This window comes from Talaromyces proteolyticus, assembly GCF_021365285.1.
Source record: "Talaromyces proteolyticus strain PMI_201 chromosome Unknown BGW36scaffold_2, whole genome shotgun sequence".
Classification (NCBI taxonomy): domain Eukaryota; kingdom Fungi; phylum Ascomycota; class Eurotiomycetes; order Eurotiales; family Trichocomaceae; genus Talaromyces; species Talaromyces proteolyticus.
The window spans coordinates 1822256-1843479 of record NW_025764278.1 but is presented as its reverse complement, the minus strand read 5'-3'; the positions used below and the strand labels follow the sequence as shown (position 1 = coordinate 1843479).

General features: G+C 43.1%; 6 protein-coding genes across 6 annotated transcripts; 1 reads left to right on the top strand and 5 right to left on the bottom strand.

Moving 5' to 3' along the window:
- Positions 1-5144: 5144 nt before the first annotated feature.
- BGW36DRAFT_404049 (uncharacterized protein) lies at positions 5145-8943 on the bottom strand. The gene is made up of 9 exons (XM_046218916.1): positions 8769-8943; positions 8550-8723; positions 7760-8368; positions 7561-7713; positions 7284-7499; positions 6205-7230; positions 6022-6141; positions 5846-5974; positions 5145-5792 (listed from the first exon to the last, which is right to left on the bottom strand). Exons 1-9 carry the CDS (start codon positions 8841-8843, stop codon positions 5205-5207), a joined length of 3090 nt encoding a protein of 1029 aa, XP_046076739.1. The 5' UTR covers positions 8844-8943; the 3' UTR covers positions 5145-5204.
- Positions 8944-11265: 2322 nt separating this feature from the next.
- Positions 11266-13325, bottom strand: BGW36DRAFT_457934 (uncharacterized protein). The gene is made up of 3 exons (XM_046221996.1): positions 12938-13325; positions 11747-12875; positions 11266-11688 (listed from the first exon to the last, which is right to left on the bottom strand). The coding sequence occupies exons 1-3, from the start codon at positions 13220-13222 to the stop codon at positions 11585-11587; spliced, it is 1518 nt and encodes a 505-aa protein (XP_046076738.1). The 5' UTR covers positions 13223-13325; the 3' UTR covers positions 11266-11584.
- Positions 13326-13639: 314 nt separating this feature from the next.
- Positions 13640-15836, bottom strand: BGW36DRAFT_90774 (uncharacterized protein). Its single transcript, XM_046222695.1, has 3 exons — positions 14859-15836; positions 14506-14795; positions 13640-14439 (listed from the first exon to the last, which is right to left on the bottom strand). The coding sequence occupies exons 1-3, from the start codon at positions 15807-15809 to the stop codon at positions 13827-13829; spliced, it is 1854 nt and encodes a 617-aa protein (XP_046076737.1). The 5' UTR covers positions 15810-15836; the 3' UTR covers positions 13640-13826.
- A 338-nt stretch (positions 15837-16174) lies between these two features.
- Positions 16175-17404, top strand: BGW36DRAFT_423268 (uncharacterized protein; the record flags this gene model as incomplete). The annotated part of the gene is made up of 1 exon (XM_046219814.1): positions 16175-17404. The coding sequence occupies one exon, from the start codon at positions 16175-16177 to the stop codon at positions 17402-17404; it is 1230 nt and encodes a 409-aa protein (XP_046076736.1).
- Positions 17405-18028: 624 nt separating this feature from the next.
- BGW36DRAFT_414147 (uncharacterized protein) lies at positions 18029-19016 on the bottom strand (the record flags this gene model as incomplete). The annotated part of the gene is made up of 4 exons (XM_046219278.1): positions 18769-19016; positions 18625-18727; positions 18321-18590; positions 18029-18239 (listed from the first exon to the last, which is right to left on the bottom strand). The coding sequence occupies exons 1-4, from the start codon at positions 18959-18961 to the stop codon at positions 18029-18031; spliced, it is 777 nt and encodes a 258-aa protein (XP_046076735.1). The 5' UTR covers positions 18962-19016.
- A 409-nt stretch (positions 19017-19425) lies between these two features.
- BGW36DRAFT_444163 (NADP(+)-dependent dehydrogenase) lies at positions 19426-20666 on the bottom strand (the record flags this gene model as incomplete). The annotated part of the gene is made up of 8 exons (XM_046221636.1): positions 19426-19466; positions 19530-19608; positions 19671-19733; positions 19797-19937; positions 20010-20117; positions 20185-20334; positions 20414-20558; positions 20617-20666. 8 exons carry the CDS (start codon positions 20664-20666, stop codon positions 19426-19428), a joined length of 777 nt encoding a protein of 258 aa, XP_046076734.1.
- Between the last annotated feature and the right edge of the window lie 558 nt (positions 20667-21224).

The window sequence follows — 21224 nt, the reverse complement described above, 5'->3', positions numbered from 1 at the left end:
GGGCTGACTTTGGTCGGTTATGAAGTATGTTGTCAAGCCGTTCACATTAATCTGTCACCTACTGGGAGCTGAACTGTTTTCGTGATTAGTAATCAGAGAAAGATCATTTGAATGTAAAACCGATTCATTCCAGTCAATTCATAAGGGAAATCGTATGCTCATGCGATTTCCAGAATTCACCAGGTCAATCGAAAAACAAAACTTGGATTGTATGCCAGAGAGCTTGAAGAGACAATGGATAGTCGTTGTAGCTAGCTCCTATAATCTCTATAATTTTTGAAGTACTCGTGGGTTTTCGACACCCTAAACCTTATCAATTGATTCGTGGTATTGTTTTCCATATTATATCCTGTGATTCAATGTTGCCGAAAATGAAAGTTGACGTAGTTCCAGGTGAAGAGGATAAGAAGGAAAATACGCTTTCGCACTATGAAAATGATGGAATAAAGTGCAGCGTGTTTAAATCTGGCCTTTTCCTGAAATATCGATGATGTCGATGTACCCGTCGGTTGTCATCTGCTTTGGATTGAGCCATATTAAGATTCAGTCTAAACAAAAATCATTTGACACCCCCCTGGCGTTGATTCCTGCTTTGTTTGTCTTTTATTTCAGTCGAATCCCCGATTATCAACTATTTGACGAACCAACGGTGTTGACATCTGCTTTGGATTGTAGCCCCTCGATAGGTTGTCTGTGCATTGCGCTATATGCATGATGAAAAATCAATATCCTATGTTAATTAGACCAAACACGTCTTCTAGAGTTATATCTATCTTTTCGTGATAGAATGATAAATCGGTTTAGCTACCTGGTATCCAGGAGCCGATCGAAACCTCTGCGAATGGGTATGATCTCGTTGTCCAATATGTAAAATCGCTTATTGGTAATCATACCAATTAAAATTTTTAAAAATTTTATCTGTCAGAATGTGACCCGGTGCTGCTTTCCACAATAGCTGGACGTATACTCATCCGTCTCAGTACTGGAATTAGTTTTGTCGCGCATAACCTTAGCTGTCCGGAATGTCAAAGCTGTCCTCATACCATCAAAATTCCGATTGCAATGGTAATTTCCGCGGACACGCGGGCGAATAGGGCCAGCGCGACCATGACGTCTTCTGTCAACTGTCGAGCTACCTGTTCGTCCGTTTCAGTGCCTGGTCTAGATAAGGACGGCACGAGACATATCATGGCGATTTTGTAGGCTGCAGAAGCCATTAACTTCTACCTGAGTTGCGACGACTTGTGTGGTTTCAGCTTGGTACTCAGTTTCTATAGCGCAGTAGACATGCATTTTGCTTTCATCTATTGTTTGACGCCGGATTGATGCGATACTTTCCGCCGGTGGCACTGTACAGTCCCATGCCACGATAGGAAATCCATTCACAGTAGAGAATATGTCAAATTTCCACTGAGTGGATAATCAAAAGCTTCTGCAGTTTTGCGATACCATCCTCTCTGGTTACCCGCGTTGTCACAGTTCTCTAGGATGCAATGTTTGCCGGGTCCGCATTTTGTCTCGTCTATAAATTATTGTAATCACCGTTATGTTCTTAATAAAAGAAAGGCGCTGTCAGATATATTACCGCCTGAGCAAAAGGCACAACCTTGAGCGGAGTTCACCAAGCCTTAGCCAGCAAGTTCTCCGTCTTCTTTAAACCATTAGTGGTATTGGAAATAATACCTTTGGTGGGAATAGCGAATACTTATCATAGTTTTAATGTTCGTGTTTCTAAAAGTACACCACAGATGAACAAAAAGGAGAGCGCCATTCCCATCACTCTTTCATGGCAGCTTTCCACTGAATTCGACATAGCCCGGAGAGAAGTGGGTTTCGTGCTTCTATAAGAGACGCGAGAAAGTGTCGTCTTGTTGATTGTATCTCCGGGGGTAATGCGACTACCGTAGGTGTATGAATCCGTTATTTGGAATGTTCCTGGCAATAATAGTCTTTTAGAGTGGTTCTTCAATTGTCATAGTCCATTTTGAACGGCGTCGCCTCAGCATTTATTAAAAAAATATTGTTTATAATGAAAGGTCTGTGGCCAGCGAAACTAGTCACGCGAAACACTTCTTCTAAATGACTTTCTGCGAATCTGCACGGATGAAATCGTATCTTGTTCGCCTCTTGGTCGTGAATTTTGCAGTTGATAGCCACAAGGTTTTATGAAGTATTCGAATGTTAGCTCTGGCATATCATGCTGCAAGTTCTATGTTATTCCTTGTCAAGCGCTAGAACTGACATAAGCTTTCGTCGAATTTGTCCCTTTGGAACATATAGTTAGGCCCGGCCCGGAAGCTATCCTGCTCTGCCTTATCCCTGCCGTAAGAAATTCGAATTAGCGATGTGGCATTTGCCTTACTGCGATAATTCCGATACTATATTGATAGGATGGAGTCATTATTTCGTAGTTGGAGCGTAAACTGCAGATGGACGAACCATTGAGATATTGTGGTTATAAAACAATGATTTTGTCGCGTTGATCATAGTCTACTAGCGTTGCAAGTGTCGATGTTGGCTATTGCCTTTGGCAGAAGGACTGCATATATTTTGTAATGCACAATTCAAAACACCTGTCCACTTTGTATGACACTATTCGATAGCTCCATTGGGTGGCTATGGCTTGGTGGGGTTTGGATTTTCAATGTGAAAAGATTGACCGAAGAGAATGAGAGAAAAGCGATAGCGGCTGGAGCCCTGTCTAATGGGTGAAATGACTGCATTATCGCAGAAGATGTATTATTTTCCAGGTTTTATGGTGTTGGCAACGTCGCCTACTTCGGCGACCCCCCCTACTGCGAAAGAACGAAAGGCATTGGAAAGATGCATGCTTTCAATGTCTTTGTGTTTTCTTTTCCCTTAAAAAATTAATAAGTTGTTGGGACAAAAAATAATCTCGGAGTCAGAAATTTAACTTGGATATTACCTGCTAACCCCAAAGACTCACAAAATTCCACATCTATGTGAAAAAGAAAAGTCGATAGAAGCGAGTTAATCCAACATTCTAATAAAGTTGGAGTCAATTTTCAACGAAATAGTAAAGTGCATGTCGGTCGAAAAGGGAATCATGAACCAAAGTATTGGGGTGACTGTTTAACTTGTAGATGGCGACAACACTCATCGCTAAAATAACCCATCAATATTTCTGCTTTAAATAATTCCAGAAACATGTGTATCAAGAGTGGCGAAGAGGTTGGTGAACTTGATCGAATCCCTTCTAATGGCTTCCCTTGCATGGTCGCCGATGAGACCTTCCAAGCTGGCTCAGGCAGAATAATGCGGCGATACTTCTTGGGTTTGGATTTCTGCCTCAAGACCTTTTGACCAATTCAATATGCCGAGTGAAAAGAATAACCCTCGAAGGATACGATATTTGAAAAGTCAAATGTACCTAGACGATGATCAAAGGTACAGATGATAGTTGATCCAGAATGTTCGTTCACTTCAATCTTTGTGTAAGCTGGAAGGTAGCCGTGAGTCCAGGCCATGTAGCTTTCATCATACTTGAAGGAGAACCTGTTTGCCTATAGTTGGCTTGTTCAATGTTGTCTTCCATTTCTCGCTTTATTATTCCAGTTCATTTGGTTTCTCTTCTTTTTTAGACTGATCGTAAAGAAAAGGTACAATTAGTTAATCAAGTCTGGAAATTCTAGGTACATCGAAGCATAATGCCATGGATATACTTACAACCCTTTTGAAGAAGCAAATTAATCTTCAGCATCGAGGATTATTTGCCACGATGGCCAGGGGGCTCACCACCCACTTCCTTGCGTCGAGAGGCCGTAATAACCATCCGTCAGAAGTAGGATGTGACTATACGTTTAATATGCTCTTGAATTTCTGTCATAATAGAATATGAGGAGATCTCATGTTGGGTTCTTCAACCCAGAGTTTTGTTTTAGGGAGGAAGGAAAGTGAAGAAGAGGCCCTTTTCATGAAATATCGTTCCTGGACCGGTGTTTTATATGTTTGTTTTACGAATTGTTGCACAAAAGTTTGATTTTATTATATATATCGTTTCAAACAGGCACCACTGTCGGCTCCGATGATAATTTTTTCAAGGATGGGTGCCCCGGGGAAGGGGCTAGCTATTCGGAGAACACTAGACCGGTTCCATATTAGGTGTGCGCAACGAGAAAGGCCAAACAGGCAAAATTATTTATACTCTTCATAATATTCCGTATGACGAAAGAATTGTGTTCTAGATGGTGTCTATTGGTCTCCGATCACACCATCGTATGCTTCGGGCAATTGGTCGGTGTCGATGAAAATTTTCCAGCAGGGATCCAGGATTGACAAATTGGGTATAATCGGCAGGGTGGCTCTCCACCATAGATGTATTGAAACGGTATGGGTACAAAATTGTTTGTTCTTGGTGTCCATAAACCCACAATAACAGTGATTTTCTTTGATAGAAGATTCATAGCTGCGTAGGTGTCAGATACAGCGCAGTCCGGATTGTTCTATGGATGCATGTAAGAGTCACACAAGGATATATGTGAGGAAATAGTTTTCGTTGTCATAAGACGAGATCATGAAAATTAAATTATTTGTGGCTTTATTATCAAACAGCAAGTGTGTGTATTCAGCCTAAATTAATACTGTTGTCGGTCAGAGAGCGGATACATAGAGCCCAGCCGGGTTTGCACCCTATTATGATATGTATTATATCTTGACTAGTGTCAAATAATTTGTAGAAAAGATGGTTCATTTCTATAGTTCTGAAAAAGACAAGTAAGTATTGTATCATTTTTGGTTTTTGGCACTGACTAATAAGTGTTTTTCTAATATCCTTCCAAAACATTAGAGTTGTGAGAGAGACTAATTTGACCCAAAGCATGTAGCACGGATAAAGAACCCCTAAAAGATAGAAATAAGAAATCCATTTTTTTAAGATTACTACGTTACTAGGTTGATCTTTTGTTATATCTATATAGCATCTCAGAAACCCCCTTTGTAAAGAGAGATATTTGATGAAGTCATAACTAGCCCCTCACTAGGATGTGCACGTGCTCACCCATACCCTAGAACGTCAGGAATCGCCTTTTCAGGCAATCACCGGTGACCCATCTCTTTGTATCTACTACATAGTGGATAATAAATGAAGACAGGATAACATTTGAAGCAAGAAAATATTTTTGAGAGTTCTTCAAATATTCCATTGGGTATCGCTATTACTAAAAGAACTCCATCCAAAACTCTAATCATTTAGCCATTGTGCTCGTAAAAAGGTCATCGTCGTCAAAGTCCAGATCAATGTTGCCCCATTCTGTAGCATCTAGATTTACCTGCGACTGCGTCTTCTGGTCAAGCTCCCTGCATTCGTTATCCTGGGTCGCTTTTGGGCTCCCGCGTTGCGACTTTGATGGACTGTTTCTATCAACATCACTCAATGCCCGTCGCAGCGGCTCTCGGTCACGTACTGTGGATTCTTTCGTGTTGGGTGAGAAGGACCGATTTGGATCTACATATCCCGCATTTGAGACGCGCCGACTGCGACTGCGTGCGTTTTGCTGGAAAGAATTCGAAGTCTGGACAACCGGAGTCACGTTTGAGAATTGGGTGACCGTTGTTATCTCACCTTGAGAGGGCAGAAGAAATGACTGGGTTTGTAAGTCAACTAGACGCGACGACTGACGAAATTCCTTGGTTGTGTTTTCGGTTCCCGCCTCTTTCTTATCGTCGACTTTTGACTCTTTAAATCCTATAACATTCATCAATCGACCAATATGTTCCTGAGCTTCAGAAAAGTCGCGGGCTTTGGCAGAGCATTCGCTGTGAAGGAACTCAACCTAAATCAGAAATCAGTAATCATTGAGATTTATACTCGTCAGCATTGCCTCACCTTCTTCTCCAAATAGCGTATTTTCTTTTCCTTTGCGCGAAAATCTATTTCGGTTTTTGCGGAGAACTTCTCGGCGTTGTTCCTGAGAGTGGTGATTTCAAGCCGATATCGATCAGCTTCTTGGTTGGCCTGCATAGATTAGCTTCGTGTCTAGAAATTAGACTGTAAGAACCTACATCGGAATGGGCTTGAGCCATTTGTGTTGCGTGTTTAGACTCCATCTCAAGCATTGTAGACTTATGACGCTGCCGCTCTTCTTCGAAATCTGACCTTAAGCTCTCGTCGTCGGATCTTGCCTGTTTGATTGAGCACATGTGTAAGTAATTAAGTCATTTTAAGTTGATGTACCTTTAACTTACCCTCCCCTGGATGAAGTGAAGTTGTAAAGATAGGTCCCGGTTCGCATCACTTAAAGCTAAAACGCGAGCATCTTTCTCCTCATATACCAAGTCTCGCATGTGCATTATCTGCTCGAATTGAGAAATTTTGAGACGATGAGAATCATATTCATCAGCAGCTTCCTTCCGCGTCTTCACGACCTCCTCGCGAAGTCCGTCACATTTTTGAGATATCTCTAGGTTTTGCTGTGAGGTTTTCTCCAACTTTTCCTTGAGGGTCAGGTTTTCCCTCTTTAAGGAATCCATCTGCGCCTCTTGCTCCTCAAGAAAATCATCCCTCTCTGCAACAGTAGCCATCAGATCAAGCTCGCGGCTACGAGCTTTGATGCGCTCAGCTTCCACACTGTTGGATGATTGTTCACGAACGGAATCGATTTCGTTTTGCAAGACATCAATCTTTTCAGCCATTCCCTCTAGTTTCAGGGTGTAGCTTCTGTTACTTTCAGCTAGCTGGTCACGGTCATTTGTCAAACTAGATACTAGTTGAGAGTCCTGTAGAGCACGACCCTCTAACTCCATATTGACTTGACGTGCGTGTTCCAAGTTGCGTCGAATTTGGTCACGCTCCTGGATGACTTCTGCTAAGGGTTTTTTGATAGTTGAGCATCGTTCTTCAAAGTCCTTACACACCGCTTCCATTTGCTGGATGATGGATTCGTGGGAGTTCTGTGCACTTTCTAAAAGGGATGCAGCGAGTTTGGATCGCCACTCGTGACTTGCACCGTTGCTAGACACGGCTGATCCGTCTTTTGTTTGATTTTGGATGATGCTAGTAAGTCTCTCAAGATGTTTGTTTTGGGAAAACCGACAAAGAGGAGATCTGCCATCTCCGACTTTCAGGCACATAAGAAAGGACATGACCAAGTCATGTGACTGAGAGGGGACAGGCAAACTGGTTGCACCTCCCACGTTTGAGATTGCTTGGAAGCAATGGAGAATCTCAATAAAAAGCAATTTTCTTAAATCAGCATTTCTTGCAACACAGATCTGTAACCCTTCGCTTCGCACGTTGAGTCGTTCATGCAAGATGAGTATTCTACCATGTAAGCTTTTAAAATCTTTTCATCTGCAACAGGAAGGCGCTTCAAATACGAGGTAACAGCAGATAAGTGATGGTCCGATTCTCTTATAGCTGTAAAAGCAAGTATATTGACTCTCAGCATTGCCATATCTGCTACTTCTACCATTCTTCCCGGCGCTAGAGTTGATATCGAGGATGATAGAAGGTTGCAAAGCTCATTTTCATCGAAGTGTGCCTAGCAAGAGTCAACTCTGTACGACATGAATATCTATGCCTCTTCAGTTTCATTTACTTACCAATACTCGACGCAAAAGGGTATATTTAGTTGTTTCCGACATTTGATTGAGAATGATGAATCCTCCCTCTGCAAAGAGTCGCTCTCGTCCGGTGTTGTAAATTTCTGAAGGCAACGACAGACGTTCCAAAAAGGTTATTACAAATGTTAATCCCTAGCATTGTCAATGGTGAAACAAAGATGGATAGCAAGTCAAATACCATCATTTGAAGACTCGAGTCTATATCCGGTCGCCGTAGCTTATCACACAATTTTACGATTTTGGGAGAACCAGTACTGAGCCAAGACTTTTTCAAGTCTTCGTCAATGTTCTCGCAAATCTCTATGGATAATCGGACTATCAAAAGACGCTCCTCGGACGAGTATCCATTGCAGGTGTCTGAGCAAGCCATGATAGAAGATATTACTACCAAGTCAAGAGTCTTAGATACACGTTTAGAGCCGAAAATATGACAAATATTTTCGAGCCAAACTCGGTTGTCACAATTGTTGGCATTCTGCAGCCACAATTTACGTATTCGGGTAAAAGTGGCTAAACAGAGTAGGCTCCCCATGGGATCGTTCAGATTCCGCAAGATATTGGTCGATTCATGCTGGAAGCTGGCCATGAGATCATTCGGTATAATCTTGAGTATATTTGAATTACCAAGAAGGCCATCCATGACTTCGTATAAAGGTCGGATTGTCTTCACACCCGGCTCTTGTACCATCCTATGCAGCAGGTTGGTTAGGAATGCAGGAATTCTCGCAGGAATAGCGACATCCTCAGGCGCGCAACTCGACAGCATGGATATACATGCATCGATGTGCTATTAGCAGTTAGTTTTTCATCTGTTGACTGAGTTTCCCTCACGGCTTGCCTCTGCATCACCATTCTCGATAGGGCGCTGCAGCAGATGATCCAGCAGCGCAGGGTCCCGCTTTAATATAGCATCTCGGCATTCTTGTATGTATCCTTGATAGGATTCAGTTTCACTACTATTTCATTACTTCTAGTAAACGTGGCCACCAACCGAATTTCGTTAAAAGCTTGAGCGAATACGGCATTTGTTCGATAATTACCGCCGCTAGAAGTAGCACCTGGCAGGGCTTGCAATCAGCCCACTGGCGGAGAGCAACATTGGGAATATTTTCCACGATAGCTTCGAGTTTCTGAACCCAAGTCTTTTAGCGTACAGCATATGGTGTGAGTTGGTTCTTAGAACGCACATTGAGGGCGGGAGCATACGGAGTGGTCACAACACGCTCCACCTCGCGAATAAGACAGGGAACGTTCTCCTGCATGGCCACTAGCGGTGAATAAAAGTTCGATTTGTGCTAGTTATTTGCACCCCATATTTCGCTGAACTTCTGAAGGCCGTGACGCTGGATATTCAGAAATGCGATCGTCAATGTCAGTTGGTGTTTGAAGCGTGGTTCCCCTCCACGGTTGCCCCCTCAACCAGCTCTTTTATGGAACGTTAGGCGGCACAACGATTCTCGCAAGTAAGAGACTTTTGTCTGTCCACGGCAGGGTACTGTGAGAATACTCGATGAATTAAAATGGAATAACAGAAAGGTATGTATCCTGGAATGGCTACGCCCAGAGAAACCGTGTATTACAAGGCGCAAATTCATAATTATGATGGCAACTAATAGTATCATATGGGAATGCTTCAAAAGCTGAATTCAATTATACGTCCTCGTCCGATTCCTCGTCTGTTCCCACCTTCATGACCCAATCTTCAACATGAGTCTTAACCACCTCCCAACGGCGCTTGCCGCTAATATCGACCACTGGCAATAGATATGTCCTGGAGCCTTCCAAGTAGACTGCAGTCTCACACGTGACCAAGCATCCATGCCCGTTTCAAGAAAGGAAATAACAAAAATCATAGAGAATAATACATCTACCCTTGCAAGGGGTAGAAACTCCTTGCTGCGTCAACTCGTAAGCGGAGGCCCATATTCGGAAGGAAATACTTCAAGGTCAACCTCAGCCTAAGCACTTACTTCCATCAGTTTCAAACATTCATACCAATCACTAAATGTCTCGTCTGGATTAAAGAAGGATATCGTAACAGAGGTCGGGCTTGGTGCCTCCCTATTCTTGCTTTTGACATTATTACGAACGCATTGATACGTCCTTGTGTGAGCCATCTCAAAGGGATTCATTCCATATAGAGCAGATTTTCCGAAAGTTATATACTAATGTGGTAAGACATTCGCAAGTTGAATCATGCTAGAGTTGATGGACACTCCAAGTACGGCTCTCAGGGGCAGATTAAAACCAGTCAGGGTTGGAAAGGCAACAAGCAATCGAATCGTCCCTCTCATTTGGAATTCCATATCTGAATAAAGTTCATGTGCAAGGTCTTGCGCAGAGAGCATGACTTCAAATCTTAAACACCGCAACGTGTTACCTGCCGATCCTAAAGCGCAATCCACTTGGCTGGGGTCAAAACTATGTGTACCTGTATCTTCATCGAAGGTATCTAGGAAATATTCGTACGTCAACTCCGAATCCGAGGTGTAGCCGCTAATATATCCCCGTATTGTCTCTAATCTTTCCGGGCTCTGGAACAAATGGAGACACGTAAGGTTATCGCGCTTTCCACTTGAATCTCCAATTTGAGCCACCCGAATGTTGTATCCTCATTTGTCTCAGCCTTTATACATGTACATGGATACATTCAACCCTTGGCAAAGACAATAGCGTCCTCATGATGAATTGAAAATCGCCATCGATATCAATTTCGCGTAACTCATCATGACCTTGTAAAATTGGCGTTAGATATATTGAGGGTAAACCATAACTGTTTCGTGTCTCCAGACTCCTGAGGTTGTTATAACTGGCAACTAGAGTAGCTAACGCAGCATTGACCTATCCTTTCAGGATCTTTTTTACCCATAAACCTACTTCACCAGGACAACATGTACGCGGTGTCCACTACCTTGCTTCTCTTTGGGGAACCTTTAGCAAGTGGTGAGATCCTCCTGTGCCATCAATTGAGTATAGCTTAACATAGCTATCTAAACTGGGATTGGTTCGGATAGGGTGGCAGAATGCTGCAAGCTGCCTCTCAGCGTCTGATATGTCAGGGCGACCCGGGATAATGCATAAAGAACTCGATATCGCGATATCGCGATATAGTGTGGGTGTGATCAACTATTTAAGCATATGGAAAGTGCGTGTCAGTTTGCTCTTAGCATCCAGAGGCAAGTTTTCTTCGATCATGAGAAGTATCTCATTCAGCAGAGTAGAGAGAGAGTCCATAGTATAGATGCTTTGTAGGGCTTCTGAGATAGGCAATATCGATAGTAGCGAATTTGAATTAACTTACTAGGTAGGAACACGATACTTGGGTTATGTAATGCTCACAGGCAAAAGAAATAGTATAAGCAAACACTTAATATAAGCAAGCAATCTGGTACTCAAGCTATCATATTTGGTGAACAGTGGGCTAGACTATCTACGCAGGTTTGACCGCCAAACCATTGTTTGCTGGTGATCGATCACCATCAAATAGTTATACAGCGTTTGAGTTATAGTTATGTTGTTGATATCACTTCATACGAATACATGTATGGAATGCTATTGGTAACCTGCTCAATCCCTGCTTTAATCGACTCAAACAATTTATGTCCGTCGATTGTTCTCCGGGGGTTAACGACAGGCAATAACGAGAAGGCCAAGGGTTATTATATACATGACAATATAGTCTCTACAGATCAATGTTGTAATAGAGAATGCCATTTGCTAGTATCTCTAATGCCGACAGTAAAGTAAGAGCTTATTGGATTGTGACATACCATGCGACATCATTGAAAAATTTTTTCATCCTACGAGTATAGAAGAGTTAATTAGGTTGGGAGAGAAGCTAAAAATAGTTATAACAAGAGGGGTCCTAATATTGTCAGCGCAGGTCGAGAACATTTCCCTTAATCTTAAAATCGCCATTCAAGAAAAAAGTTATTCTGAAGAGATCCATAATGGGCTTGGCATCAAGGACCTATCAGCTAAAGGCTCGCAGCACCATTCGAAATCACTTAACATGCCGCATACGCAGAGAGGACTTGAAAGCTATGTCCACGTCGGATTTCCTAAAACCAGGCGCTCTGCCCAAAAGCACAACCCCTTGAAGAAGTGCTTTATTGGAAACGTAAGAAATTTACTAGTAGCAACTAGCATAAGGAATTAGACTTACTAGTAAAGAAAGATTCAACATCAAGAACATACTGAGTCGTATCATCGCATGGTGAAGGATGGATATCTATCTCTTGTAGATCTCGATTTATACTGACGTCAATGAACGCTGGCATTCGTTCGTTTGCACAGTCGATAGTCGCGAATAGTTGGTCACTTCTCAAGTCAACTCCAATTTCTTCCAAGTACCCTGCCACGTCATTGCAGTCAAACCATTCACCGTCGTATCCAAAGAGAGCAAGGTTTCGCAGACGTGTTCGTTTTGAGAAGATCTCATTACTTTCCGGCATGATGCCTAGTATCCTTCCAGGTAGCCGCATCTTTGAGGGATATATTGGATTTCCTTTCTCATCCCTCTGAGGGTAGTGCGTGCCGGCGCCTCCAATACAATACAACGGCAGCTTTGGGATTTCAAGGGGCTCCCTATTTCGACCACGGAGTACAAGTCTTCGGAAGTGAGGATACATATTAGACCGGTCACGAATACAAGGAACAAGTCGGAAAACTCGGTAAAAGTCCATGGGACTCGTAGTTGTGTCAGCGAATATTTGAAAAGCATACTCCAAGCAATACCGGTGCAGTCGGCGAGTGAAATCAGGCTCTTGAAAGCACAAAGTATAGCTCGAGTTGCTATTGATTGGTCTTTGTATTCTTTGAGGTTTATTGTTTTTCACCTTTGGGCGCCAAGCATGCCGGGACGTGTAGATTGCTTCTCCAGAATAGACATATGATGATTTTATATCGGCTTCCACGTGGATTCGGGGTTCGGAATCTTCTATCTCATCGCTGTCTATCATTTCAAGAGGGTCCATAAAATCATGAGGAGAACTACTATCTCCCAAGTGATACCAATCCGGAGTGTCCCGGTGATTTTCACGGTCGGTCGCTGTTATGACATCAGTCTGGATGCCATTTATAGGGAGGCGCATTTTGTCTAAGCACGCAAATAACTCCGGGTGCGTTTCCTTTATATTATACTTCAGTGCAACTTGTTCGAGATCAGCGAAATTCCGAGATGTCTCGTCTAATCTTTGCGCTAGATCGTCCACATGTCTTTGCAAGCTTTGAAGCTTCACTTCCTTTTTGAGTCTATACCTATTTTGGGCTTGGCGTACCTGTGTTCGTCGTTTCTATTGATAATGAACATTTATTAATAACAGAAGATGATGAGAAAAGGGCATTACTCAAATACCTCGGATAATATGGCACTGCCAGAGGCTCCATTTTGTGGCCGTCCTTTGCTTTGAGATGACCGTTTTCGTCTTTTATTCGTGGATAAGTCGCCTCCTGCTGCCTTGTCCCGAATGATACCGAAAGGCATTTGCGGTACTCTTGTATAGCTGCCATCGTCATCTTTTATGGATATGTATGCGGCATCCACAGTATTGGCGGGAAAATTACGCCTTTCAGAGTCTGCAATCGAGTGATATGAACGAGCCGAGAGATTTTTCAGAAATTCAGCCTCGGAAGTCTTCATGATTGACTGCAAGTGTGCATGTATATCAGTTAATTGATAATTTGATCACGTTTCCAAGCCGGATGGGTTCAGCAGTAGGGAGTGCCCGTTGACTTTGATCAGCTAACTAGCTCATCACGGTTGATATTGTAATCCTGCCAAAGTCCCTCGGCTCAACCAGGCCATCGATTGATTGGTGGGAGAAGGCGGGATTCAATCACTACTCTCATTGGATGGCAAAAAAGTTAAAAGAGTTGGTGCAATCGGATCAATTGATCTGCACAGCGCTAGTCATCCTGCAAATACTATTGGCTAGAAGATTGGTACACAGTAAAAGTAGTTGCAAGTTGCAGGCCTGCAGCAAACCTGGTAGATTTCATAAATCGTTTCGCTAACCGAATTGCACCTTTGTACCTGACTATTTATAAACTATACTGTCTGCCAGTATCCGAATTCAACTCTATCGTGTTGCAGTCTTGGTGTATGTAATTCTATGGAATAGAAGTAATATTCAAACCTAAGCGATGACATGGAATCAAATCCAACCCGATATTATCGCCAGGGCTTGCTGTCTCATATAATTGAGCACCACAATTATACTCCCTCGTACATTTCTAATCTATATCTAGGGTACATTCTCCCACGATAAATCAGAAGAAAAGTCCCCAAGGTTGTACCATCCACAGAGATCGTCAATGGAACTTAGGGAAGGCAGGATGCTCATTGCATTGGTAGAGGCGTCCGTGTCAGATCCGAGATTTCCCTGTCCTTCGCCGCCGGATAGGCCGGGTGCTTCACTAGACCCAGTCCTACTACTATCGCTCTCCACTTTAGACCCCAGACCTAGTACATGACGAGCAATTGTCTGAATCTCCCGAACATTTCTCGCTGTCCGAGGCCAAATCTCCCCCAACGCCTTGAGACATCCGATTGTCATTCGGATTTGTTCTCTTGCTATCGCCAATTCTTTTCCATTTAGTATAAAGTTGCAGGCGGAGAGCAAAGCTAGCGTTCCCTCGCTCACCATACATGTTGTAAAGGGTGTGTGATGAAACTTCTGAGTTGGCAACGCCAAAAGACGGATCTGTGCATTTACTGACCTTAGGACACGAACGCTATGCACATTTACAAGGTCCGGTGTTGGTGTATCAGGAGGTGGTTCTCGGGCACAACTTGAGACTTCTTCTACAAGATTGAACTTGAGGTCGGAAAACGGTCGGTGCAAGCCAATTGTAGCTCTGAGTAGCATTAGTATCTTGAGTTGCCTCCGATAAGCGGATGATAAAAGAGGGTTATAGCCTTACACATGAATGAGTAAATGTGCCTGAAACATGAGCTCGTCGATTTCTCCTGTTTTGCTCATGACTTCCTTTCGATCCTTGGGTAACAGATATAGCCATCCATCCAAAATAGCGTCCGCAGCTTGTATGACTTTCGTTGAATCCTCCTTCACCGCAGTCTTCGGGACTGTGGATATCGCTAATGCCGCACATCGTACAGCTTCAATAAGATAAGCGTAGGATGAAAACGTTGTATCATCAAATGCGAATTCACGGTGATTGAATTGTTCAAGCGTTTTCGGCTCGGGAATCTCCTATGGCACATCACATCAGTTATCGAAAGAGTGTTGTGAAAGGTTGACATAGGCTGAACCTACTCCCGACTCATAGTCTACCTCTTCACAAGGTAAGTCAACGGTGGCCTCAATATTCAAAACATGAAAGTTCATAGTTCCCAACGTCCCCGCATAAGCTGCATCTACGAAATATAACATCCACCAAGTCCGCCTCCAGCATTCTTGTAGTACAGGATCGTCGTCTCCATGCTTTGCCGAAAATTCTCGCAAGTGCATTCTCAATTCAACTGCTAGAAGGGTTGCATTATCCATTTGTGATCTCGATTCGGCCTTATACTCATACCAGAACAGGGCTATGGAGAATAGTAGTCTGCACTGGACCATGACGGGATCCATGGGCGAGGCTTGCGAGAAGCACTCCTCAACGTGATCTTTTAGCGGTATTGACCAGTCTCGCACACTATAAAGATATCCAATCAAGCGCATTACAGCTATAAGCGGTCTTAACTTAACTTCCCTGCTCGGAGCTTGATAAAGTCGCCTTAGGTGTTTCTGAGGTGGAAGGAACGGGTGGAGTTTGTGGAAGTTCTTATAATATGAATCGATGAGCGGGTCATTCTGGATCTCGCTGAAATGAAGTTGGGGTGTCCCTGGCCATACAAGGCCAGATAATTTGCCATCCACACTTATTCCATCCAGAAGGTTATGACTATCGGGGAGATCAAAGTCCACGACTTGTGGCGTGAACTCCTGATGCTGTTCGCTCTCTGTTGATCTTGTGGAGCTCGTGCTATTCATGAGTGCGACACTCTCTCCCCCCGCAAGTCTTTTCCGTCGTTCTGCAAGAGCTGCGCGATCCAGACCACCCCGCCGGGAGCGAGCATACTGGCACTGCCTGGAGAGTTCGGTGCATCGGCTACAGCATGGTCGGGTGCCATCACATTTCAAATGGCGCGAGCGACATGGCAGGCAGGCCAGCGATGAGCGCGTAACCCTACCAGGATGCGACGCCGTAACATTCGTGGGATTCATGAAGTCAAAGTTAGGCAGTTGTGAGAGATGTGGGGGGAGCAAGTTCAACATGCATCTCCGCGTATCCGCGATTCGGGAATCCGGGTAATCGATGGATACCCGCTTACCCCGTTAAGGTTATTCAATTTAAGCTTACCTTGCCTGGTTAGAGGATAGTCATCTTACTATTCCTCTCATGCTCCCTTTGGCGGTAAATGTATACCCGCATTGTTAATGTATGTCAGTTGCTGTGTATATAAGAAGAAACAGAATGGATTCAGAATACTCCACCAGTAACCAAGACATTGACTACCATACATTGCTTAAATCGTATCTGTTCAAAATTGTCTTTTTACACAATACTCTTGAATAGAGCATTCGAAATCATGTCGAATAAAATCGTCATTATTGGAGCCGGATTTGCTGGGGTCTGGAGCGCTCTCTCAGCGAAACGTCTAATCGGTCTCAGCCAAAATGAGAGACACATTGAGGTTATAGTAGTGGCACCTGGAGCATCTTTGGTGCTGCGTCCACGCCTGTACGAGTCCAAGCCTTCGAAGATGGCTTACCCTCTCAAGGCTCTTTTTGAGGCTGCAGGAATAACGTTCTTTCAAGGCACTGTAACATCTATTGATACAGAGAGACACGGCATACAAGTCAAATCTGCCAAGGGTGTCCAATCAACTATCGTCTACGACCGTCTCATTCTAGCAGCCGGAAGTACCATCGTGAAACCTAAAGGGATTATTGGGATTGAGGAAAATACATTTAACATCGACTCTCTAGATGCTGCTGTAACGCTTCAAGATCATCTCGAGAAGCTAGCGTCGCTTCCCGCGACCACGAGTAGGGATACTGTCGTTGTTTGTGGTGCTGGCTTTACCGGTATTGAAACCGCGAGCGAGCTGCCTAAGCGGCTTGGGCACATCCCCAATCACCGGATCATCTTAATTGAAAAGACAGGCCGAATCGGACCCGAACTCAGTCCTTGCTATCGTCCGGTTATCACACAAGCTTTACAAGAACTCGGCATAGATATCAAGCTCGGGTCTGCCGTAAAATCTGTTGATGCTAATGGGGTCAACTTTGAGTCTGGAGAACGTATTGAAACAAAAACAACGATCTGGACTGTTGGAGTGAGAGCAACGCACCTGACCCAGCAGATCCCTGGGGATAAAGACGCCTTCTCTCGCCTTCATGTTAACCGAGATTTACGGGTTCCATCAGTCAATCATGTATTTGCCACGGGGGATGCTGCCTGTGTCCTCGCTGATGACAGTGGCCACCATGCGCAAATGTCCTGTCAGCATGCTCTTCAGCTTGGATGCGTTTCTGGTCATAATGCTGCTGCAGATCTTCTTGGTGAACCGACTCTCAATTATAGTCAACCCATATATAACTGCTGTCTTGACCTTGGTGCATGGGGAGCGGTAGTTGGAGGAGGTTGGGAGGGCCAGGTCAAGGTTACTGGCGATTGGGCAAAGCGCGTGAAGGAGTATATTAACCAAAAGCTGATATATCCTCCGACAGATGTCCAGGAAGCTCTCAAATGGGCAAAGGCAGTCCGTCCTGATTCAGACTACTCTCTCGACCAGGTCATACAGGCGATGGCATAACTAATCCAGAAAACGATCAATAGCTCTCCCTTCAGTATTTGGTGAAAATGGATTTCTTTTATAACTACAGTGAATATTTCAATTAATGCCGTAAATGATAGATTGATTCCAAAATTATAGCGTATTCCTTTTCTCGTATCTTGACTGTCTGATAGTCTTCAAATCATAACCCACATCTTCCCATGAGCCATCGTTTACGGCGTTCATAAGATGTCAGTTGAAAAGTACGGGAGAGATTCTTACAGTTCGTGCTAAATTTCAGCCTTCTGGAATGGTTTCTTCCAAAAGTAGTTCGCAGTCTCTATCAATAACCATGACTTGGGGGATGGCGTAAATGCATGTGTTTATTCAGGTGATAAATGCCGAGATCAATTGATATCATAATCCACCCGGCTTTGCTAGTCGCAACAAGTAAATTATTCTCCCACCAAGTTATTATTCATCTTTATTCAAAACTAACTAACTATATACAAACCGTCAACTCTGCTCATGGTACACCTATGGCTAATAAGGTCGCATAATCTGGGAATGTTATATTCGTAACGAAGTTTAGTTCAAATATCTGCTTGAATTAAGATTAATTTCTGACGAATTCTCAAAAATTCAGTCTATTTTTCAGCAAAATCAGATTCTAGGTACAAAACTAGTTCGTGGTCGCAAAATGGTTTGCTGTCTCATACTCGCAAGCAAGCGGCCATCTTCATCCCAAACTCTCCCCTCACTGAAAGCCCTCGCATTTTCTGCTATAATAGTTTTCTGCTCCATTATATCGTAATTCATAAGATTCACATTCCGTGTAAAAATCCGAAGCGAGAAGTCCAGCGTTGCGCAAGCGCTAGCTTCCAGGTGCTAGTATCCGTTATTATTTGCAGGGATATAAGCTAGCACTCAGTCCATATAAAATGCGAGTGCTGACATGTTTTCAGCCTCGGTTATCAATAAGCCTTTCACGCGAAACTTTTCAATTGGTACTTTCTGCGGGGCAACCTGATGGTTTTTCCTTTCCCTTTTCTCGCCAGCTTCATCGTTGATATCGACCAGGATCGATTGCACGTCTGTGAAATGTCCGGCGTCCTTATATAGCCCATAGGGGTATGCAACAGAAGGTTTTGAGGCCAATTCAGATATATCCACCCATAATTTCGAATGAGGAAGTGTAGTGTAAGTCACCATTGCTCTGGAGGTCCTCAACGTGAAAATCGGCGGAAGTAACAAGACACAAGATAATAGATCCATCATCAGCCTCTTGTACCCCTCGTATATGACGGATTTCGAATGTTCTAGTGTTTCTGATTGCTTTCACCTGACATAGCGGATCTCGATCTGTGGTAGCAGGTCGTATGAAGCGTCCGCTGATAAAATACAAGTGATGTGAACCGAGATCGTTTGGTATGCGGCATTAACTGCAATTGCCAGGATGTTTCCTCCAAATACAGTAGAGGATAAGTCTCCCATTCGAGTTGGCCTCGTCACCGAAATACATTTTCCGGACCCTGGTGCCTTAACTTCTATCTGCCGGCTAAAGAGATGATTTGATCTGACATAGTTCCGATGCATAAGATGGCTACTCACCTGGTATCAAGAACTGATTCCCGAATAAATAAAATTGTTCAGGCAAGTTATGCATCCCAACATTATATACACTGTACATTTATAATATGCAATTCACGGAATTGATGACGTGGATGGTAACAGATTAGCCAAGGTGGTTGTGGATTGTAATTCAACAACACCTGCGAGAAATTGCCTCATTAATTTGTCAGCAGGTTATTCGGTATAATTCAGTATCATTCTGAAATATAAGTGACTATAGTAATATTTTTAAAAACTGAAAGTTGTATCCACTCTCTAATTGTTGTATATACGTCATTTTACTCCGGATATACCGTTAATACAACCCGGATAACTTTCTAGCATTTATTGATTCGAAACGGTACATATGTAGGTAAACGCTCTAGCAATCTCCTGAAATATCCATACAATGGTAGAGTAAATTTTTGTGAGAGCCTATTCCAAGCAATCTATTTTTGCTTTGGAAGACCGCCCATCACCAAGCCGGAGTCTACAAAGTGTTAATTTAGCAATAATTTCATACAAATCATTCAGAATAGATACTTCGACATACCAACCACTATTTGCTGCCCAGTAATAGAAGTATTTTTACTGAGGCTAACGTAAACATCGGCACAATCGTCCAAGTAAGTCTACGAGTGTCAGAATCATATGTCGATCTGTTGGATTATAATATATGGGAGAATATCTTCACCTCGTGTTTCAAAGCAGCCTTTTCCTGGAGATTTTTAATCTGTGCGTCGCCAAACTTTTTGCCCTTTGAGAGGTTAAGTTACACTTTGTAATTTGGTGGGATATATTTGGTATCTAATTTTCTTACCTGGTCTGTAAGCAAGATGCCCGGTAGAACCGCATTTACACGGATCTTGGGCCCGAAACAAAATGCAAAATGTTTCATGAGATGCAAGGCAGCTGATTTAGTAACGGAGTAGCCAATGCTACTTCCTGCTGGAGTGATTCCCTAATATAATCTTCCAATTAGTGTCTCAAGAGTAGAAAACAGATTTCCAAAGCAGGATGACCGAAAACTCACAGTTATGGATGATGTTAATATATATGCCCCACCTTCAGGGTTCTGCTCAAGAATGGGCTTCGCTGCTTGCATGAGTTGCAGGTGACTTAGCACATTGGCGTTCCAACACTGTAAAAGCCATAGGTCTGTCGTTAGCATAGTCATTTAGATAAGTAACTTCATTTCACGTATATACCGTGTTCCACTCATCAATTGACAAGTCATATATATCGCCAGGCTTAGCAAATCTTGTCCATCCTGCATTTGCAATCACAACGTCCAAGCCACCGAAGTTTGCTTTAGTCTCGTTGATAAGTCTTTCATTGTCCTCGGCGACTGTAGTATCCTTAAATGAATATTCGTGGTTAGTTTCAATCGCTTCATACCCAGGGTTAGTATATGATTGTAAAAGTGGAACCTCATACCCCTTTTATTATACAGGCTTTAACGGAATACTCTTCAATCAAGCGATTGGCCAAACTCTGGGCGGCTTCAACATTCGTGTAATAGTTAATGGCTACATTGCAGCCTTCTTCCGCGAATTTCTGGCAGATCTCTGCTCCAAGGCCGCTTTCATCGAAGTATAGTTAGATATTGAAATAACGTATCATTTTAAATGGATTCCTACCGCGATCCTGCCGTGACCAACACCCTTTTACCTTTGAGTGAAAATGGCATCTTGTTAATTGCTTCGAGAGAGGTCAAAAATGGTGGAAGGGAGGAGGCAAGAAAATGGTAGATTGCAAATACGACGGGAGATATTATATTTATTTTCAGAAACGTAACGACTTATTTTATGGGATTTAAATGATGACTTTATTAGAACAAACATAAAGCTTTGTGTCGTTGTGTTCCGACTTCTTTTCCCATAGATGTACAGTGAAGCCTGCCACCTACCCGCAACCCGCAGTAACCCTAATCCTTATTGCCGCAGTAACCGATGCGTGCTAACGATCAGAGCTTTACTCATATTAGACCATATGTTGTGGCAATAGCTTGAATCGTAAAGCAGAGACAAGTAAAACACCGTTATTAATTTATGTAGAGGGTCAAATGGGATAATTAGGCACGTTTCTATGTAAGAATACATCCGAGGTTCCGCATGTGAATGGTTTGTGGGCACAATTCACATACTATTTACGAGTACAGGTCTACAATGAAATACAATAATCATAACTGCGAGTACCATTTCATTCAAAGCGTATAGCACCATAAAACTAGATAGGAGATCCCAAA

Bases quoted from the DNA above. Each gene is read 5' to 3' on its own strand.
- BGW36DRAFT_404049 (XM_046218916.1), bottom strand. From the start codon at position 8,843: ATGCAGGAGAACGTTCCCTGTCTTATTCGCGAGGTGGAGCGTGTTGTG. The intron at 7,231-7,283 runs GTAGAATACTCA...GAAGGGTTACAG, and splicing joins AGATTTTAAAAGCTTACATG to ATCTGTGTTGCAAGAAATGC. The intron at 6,142-6,204 runs GTAAGTTAAAGG...TCAATCAAACAG, and splicing joins TTCACTTCATCCAGGGGAGG to GCAAGATCCGACGACGAGAG.
- BGW36DRAFT_457934 (XM_046221996.1), bottom strand. From the start codon at position 13,222: ATGAAGACTTCCGAGGCTGAATTTCTGAAAAATCTCTCGGCTCGTTCA. The intron at 12,876-12,937 runs GTATTTGAGTAA...CATTATCAATAG, and splicing joins GCAGTGCCATATTATCCGAG to AAACGACGAACACAGGTACG. The intron at 11,689-11,746 runs GTAAGTCTAATT...TTTCCAATAAAG, and splicing joins TGTTGAATCTTTCTTTACTA to CACTTCTTCAAGGGGTTGTG.
- BGW36DRAFT_90774 (XM_046222695.1), bottom strand. From the start codon at position 15,809: ATGAATCCCACGAATGTTACGGCGTCGCATCCTGGTAGGGTTACGCGC. The intron at 14,796-14,858 runs GTAGGTTCAGCC...GATGTGCCATAG, and splicing joins AGGTAGACTATGAGTCGGGA to GAGATTCCCGAGCCGAAAAC. The intron at 14,440-14,505 runs GTAAGGCTATAA...AATGCTACTCAG, and splicing joins GCACATTTACTCATTCATGT to AGCTACAATTGGCTTGCACC.